We start from the raw sequence: 5,574 nt of genomic DNA on the forward strand, positions 1-5,574 counted from the left end.
TCTGGGCTCTTCTCCTCGCAGAAGAAGGTGATCGTCATCGGTGCCGGCGCCGCAGGACTGGCTGCGGCCCGGCAGCTGCAGAACTTTGGCACACAGGTAGAGATCCGGAAACCTCTGAGCTTTTTCTGTCCGATCCTAACACTGTGCTCTAGACTGAAACAATTCATCTTGATTAATCAAAATAATTGTCATTAGCTGGATTATAGACTCAAAAAAGTATTTTTGCTGAAAGAGGAACACATTCAGAGCAGAAATTAAGCCAAAACTGTACAAAAAGTGTATTAGTTTTGTATTTAACATTGAATAAATAAAAACCGTTGTAAATGAGCACAACCCAAAACTCTGGTGGTGTAGTTGTAGTTTCATCCTGTTCAAATTTTGATAAAAAAAATAATTTTCCATTAATCATGTTGCTATAAAATAATTAATTGGTTAATCAAAACTATAATCATCAGCTTTGCACTGTCTTAATGTTCAGAGCTGAGCTTTTCACATGTAAAAAGGTTTCAAGGATTTTTTTGGATGAATCTTTTGCTACAAATGATCAAACATTCATTAATGGAATGTTGTTATTGGATTTTAGGCAATAACCTGTTTATTTTCTTATTTCTAATATTGTATAAAAAAAAAGCTTGAATGGAAAATTTGCATAAAGTGCCATATTTTAGATGATGAATTGATTTATCGTCGGAATAATCAATTAATCAATAACTAACATTGGTTATTAGTTGCAGCTAGGGCTGGACAATAAATCAATAAGGATATTTATCAATAAATAATACGTCTGATAGAATATTCATTATATAGAATGATCACTGTACTCCGATCCAGAACCGCACGGCATTCTGGGAAATGTAGGCAGAGGAAAAGCTTTGTAATCACTATTTACAATAACCTTTAAGAATTTGATGTAATATGAGTTACAACAACATTTAATTTTCCTTCAGGATCAATAAAGTATTTTTGAATTTGAATTTTGCTTCTCACCCTCTATTGGCCAGCTGAGCAAAGTTGGTGCCATCAACTCACTCGCTTTTTGGTTACCTAGCAACAACCTGCGCTTACAAACAGTTTCAAGTCCCCCGCCCTCAACTTTGGTTGCTTAGCAACAACCAGTGGAGTAACTGGTGCAGCAGCAGTTTCAAAGTTTCCCCACCGTTCCTCATAACGGCCTGGAGATAAAACTGTGGATGAAACAGGAAAAGATTGGCTGTGTGTCAGATTTACACATAAATCAAATACATTAAACAAAACCCCCAGAAATTATTGATACCGACTGATATGAAATGCTTATTTCGTGACAGGTTTTTCAGCCGCATCATCCAGCCTTATTGTTTTCCCCTGAATGATCAGTTATGGATAAAATAATCGATAGATTAATCGATAACTTCCCGAATGTTCTGGTATCTAGGTGGTTCTGCTCGAGGCCCGGGACAGAATTGGCGGTCGGGTTTGGGACGACGGCTCTCTGGGCGTCACCGTCGGCCGAGGTGCCCAGATCGTCAACGGCTGCGTGAACAACCCCATCGCTCTGATGTGTGAACAGGTTCTGCTCAAACCGCCGGCACATTCAGCTGCTGTAGCCGCTGCCGCCTCTGGGGGGCGCTGACCATGATGATGATGATGGTGACTCTGCTGCAGATGGGCATCAGGATGCACAAGCTGGGCGAGCGCTGCGACCTCTTCCAGGAGGGCGGGCGAGCCGCCGACCCGGCCATCGACAAGCGCATGGACTTCCACTTCAACGCCATCCTGGACGTGGTTTCAGACTGGAGGAACGACAAGTCGCAGAGCCAGGACTCGCCACTAGGAGGTGCTGTAACTTCTCATCCACACAGCGACCAAAATCTGACTTTTTCATCCAAAAATATCAGATCTTTTCCAATTCCATATTTGGAACTAAATTGTATCTGCAGTCTCAGCAGTCATGTTGAGTTTTTTACATCATTTATGTGAGACTTGCGTCATAATTCTGTTTCTTCAGGTGTTTTGTCTTTGAATCTTTATTTTTACAGATTTATCTTTGTGGCGCAGGTTTTGTTGTTAATATCTAGAAAATAGTTCAGAGGAGAAGGCAGGTATCCGATTGTTTTATTGTCTCCACAGAAAAGGTTCAGGAGATAAAGAAGAACTTCCTGCAGGAGTCTGGGATGCAGTTCAGCAATTTGGAGGAGAAAGTTCTTCAGTTTCACCTCAGCAACCTGGAGTTCGCCTGTGGAAGCACGTTAGACCAGGTGAGTTTCTGCGCTGCACACAAAGCAAAAGAGACAATGATATGGGGACATTCCTAGTGTCTTCTTCTTGTTTCTTTGTAGGTATCGGCCCGATTCTGGGACCACAACGAGTTTTTCGCCCAGTTCTCAGGAGATCACACCCTACTAACGAAGGGTTACTCAGTTTTACTCCACAAACTGGCTGAAGGCCTGGACATCCGCACCAACTGTCCGGTACGCCTGGAAGCATAAACCACTAATTCACTAAACAAGTATCTTAGCTCTACTAACTGCAAACTGCTTAACAGGTTAACAAATTAGCAAAAACAAGCACTAGACTGCTAAATATTTAAAAACTTAGTGAAAGCTGAAAACTTAGTAGTTAACACTAAACCACTAAACAGAAAAATGAACAGTTGTTAATGCTAAGCCACTAAACACAGTAAAAACTAGCTGAAGCTAACGCAAAACTGCTAAACACATGAAAAATTAGCAGAAGCTTATCTGCTAAACATAACGAGTAGAACCTAACACTAAACTGCTAAACACTTTAAAAATTACAGAAGCTAAAGCTAAACAGAAATGAATTGGCAGAAGCTAGCACTAAACTGCTAAGCAAATAAAATAGGTAGTGGAAACTAATGCTAAACTTATAAAAATAGTAGTGGAAGCTACTGTGACAATAGCGCTAAGCTGCTGAGCAAATGAAAAATTAGCTGAAGCTAACGCTAACCATTAAGACATCTGTCTCTTAGTCTGCTTCACATCCTCGTCTCCTTCCAGTTGACGACTGGTGTGAGACTCAGTTTATGATTTTGCTACATATTGTTATTTTAAGTTGTATGAATAGAATGACCAAAGTCTAAAACGTATGATGTGACATAAAGTTCATAAAGTCATGAAAGTGGGGAACATTTTATGGTAATAGTTGGACTAAAGGGCTGGAAAGGGACGGCCATCTTGAAAAATGCATCCTGAAATTCCAGTGACTGATGGGAAAAATGAAAAACATCCGACCTGAATTTTTATTCTTGTATTCACACACAGTTACAGCAACATGTTGCTCTATTAGTGTTGAAATGATTAAAGGTCCCAAGTTTTTCCCACTTCCTGCTGAAGTCTTGTTGTTTTTCCAGGTTCAGGCCATAGACTACTCAGCTGACGCTGTTAAAGTGACCTCCTCTAACGGATCCCACTGGACGGCCCAGAAGGTAGCACGCCTGCTGTGAAACCGGATCGTCTCCATGGCAACACGTCAGGTGTGTTTTAATGTCGACTGTGGTCCTCCAGGTCCTCGTTACGGTCCCGCTGACACTGCTTCAGAAGAACGCCATCCGCTTCAACCCGCCACTTCCTGAACGGAAGCTGAAGGCAATCCACAGTCTGGGAGCGGGAATCATAGAAAAGGTAATCAGTGGAAAGATTTCTGTTCGAGTCCGGAGACGTGCAGCAGGTTTCTTCTGTTGTCAAATGTTTTAAATAAAAACAACCTGCGGAAATATAAAAAGTTATTTTTAAATGATGATTTAATTTGTTGATTAAAGTCGATCCCAAATATGACCTTTAGATACGTATATTAATCCAGAGTTTTACAATGTGTAGCCACCAGGGGGTGCTAAAAACGTTGAAGGGGAAAAATGCAAAAACCGGAAAAATTGATCATTTTATTTTTTTTTTAAATCTTAAAATGTTTCTCAATCATTACCTTCAAAGTATAAGTTGAAATAGCTAATTGAAATATAATTTGCCATGCTCATCTTTCTGATTGGCTGGCAGCTAAACGTATTAAGCTACTCCGTTTCTCCAGCTAGCACACCTGGTGGTTTGGATTCATTTTTTCCTCATCGTCTTAATAAATAAAATCATTTAAAAACTCCTTTTGGTATTTTTACTGCATTTAAGTGCAACAAAAAGCAAAAACAAGTCTCTTGTTGCTATGGTGATTCCCCCCTTTTCTGCTCTCTCTCTTAACCACAGCAAGATTTTAAGCCTGATGTGGAAGTGATGAGGATCAGATCAGAACCTCGTTTTCTTTGGGCAGAAAGGTTCAGATTTCAAATATAAAGGCAGTAAATCTGAGTTTGTTTTGTTTGAATCAACAAGTTTCTGAATATTTAATCAGATCAGAACTGGATGAAGACAAATGTTGAGGAAAATCATGAAACAGAAAGTTAATCCAGTGAAAGATAAAGTCCAACTTTCTGTGAGCTGTTCAATATGTAAACGTTGGTTCTGCTGGACCAAACGGGTTTTTTTATTCCCACACTGGTTTTATTCAAATTACCTTATTTAAGTGGGAATTTTTGACATTTTTCTGAATGTTCTTGAAAGTTTATCTGGACCTACAGTTGTAGGAAACCAGAACATTGAGTTTCTCTGAGCTGTCCGTCTTCGTGTTGAGCGTTTTACTTGTGACCCACTGAGTTTGAGGCCAAACATCTGGCAGGTTTTACGGTTTCTAATCTCAGTAAATTATCCTGCAGATTGCTCTTCAGTTTCCGAACCGGTTCTGGGACTCAAAGATCCAAGGAGCGGATTATTTTGGTCACATCCCGCCGTGTCCARAGAAGAGGGGCATGTTCAGCGTCTTCTATGACCTCGACCCACAGGTTGGCACTTTACTCACTTTACGCCATTAACTGGGTTTTATTGAACAACTTGACTGAATCGACTTATGGAAACCAGTTTTTTAAAGCTAAAAACTTCAGATGATTTCTGGTTTTATCAAGAAATAATCCCTGATTTTACAGAATAATTATTCCTAAAATTCTCAGTTTCTCTCAGGTTTTGCTAAAATTTTTTATCTGACTGCAGTGAGACTGATGTGAGCGCATATATATATGTAAGCAAACGATAATTTGCAGCATTTAAATCTCACAAACATATTCTGGCATCAACTCTGATAAACTCTTGCTCTCCTGTATGGAAACCCAGGATGACCAAAAAACTTGCAACGTTTGTTGCGTCTCTCACAAACAGAGTACGTGTGAAAAATGTATCAAACCAAGGTCATTATAGTTAACTAAAACTAACAAAATAACGAATACTGAAATTGGGAAAACATTTTCGTTAATTGAAATAAATAAAAACGGTAATTAACGGGCAAAAACTATAAGTGCTACATTGTGCTTTTATAAAACTAAAACATACTGGAGTTATAGATATAATATCCTTCATTTTCATGTTTATGTATCAATTTATTAGCCTTTCATACTGATGTGATTTATTTTTTCACACCCAAGCAGTTTATTCAGCTGTTGACAAATTACAGCACTCCATAATCCTCCTAACGCTGGTCTGCAAAATGGCAACAGCAAAAGTTGGATCCATCCATCCATCCATTTTCTTCCGCTTATCCGGG

The 5,574-nt window shown here is 39.4% G+C and overlaps 1 protein-coding gene across 1 annotated transcript in view; it reads left to right on the forward strand.

Moving 5' to 3' along the window:
- kdm1b (lysine demethylase 1B) overlaps positions 1 to 5,574 on the forward strand; it is a 17,218-nt gene that overhangs the window by 5,353 nt on the left and 6,291 nt on the right. The window contains exons 10-17 of the mRNA XM_017307543.1: positions 15 to 96; positions 1,412 to 1,546; positions 1,642 to 1,813; positions 2,107 to 2,234; positions 2,316 to 2,447; positions 3,350 to 3,424; positions 3,504 to 3,620; positions 4,697 to 4,822. Coding sequence (XP_017163032.1) covers positions 15 to 96; positions 1,412 to 1,546; positions 1,642 to 1,813; positions 2,107 to 2,234; positions 2,316 to 2,447; positions 3,350 to 3,424; positions 3,504 to 3,620; positions 4,697 to 4,822 — 967 coding nt within the window. The remainder of the gene's footprint in view (positions 1 to 14; positions 97 to 1,411; positions 1,547 to 1,641; positions 1,814 to 2,106; positions 2,235 to 2,315; positions 2,448 to 3,349; positions 3,425 to 3,503; positions 3,621 to 4,696; positions 4,823 to 5,574) is intronic.

Source organism: Poecilia reticulata, linkage group LG11 (assembly GCF_000633615.1).
Source record: "Poecilia reticulata strain Guanapo linkage group LG11, Guppy_female_1.0+MT, whole genome shotgun sequence".
Lineage (NCBI taxonomy): Eukaryota > Metazoa > Chordata > Actinopteri > Cyprinodontiformes > Poeciliidae > Poecilia > Poecilia reticulata.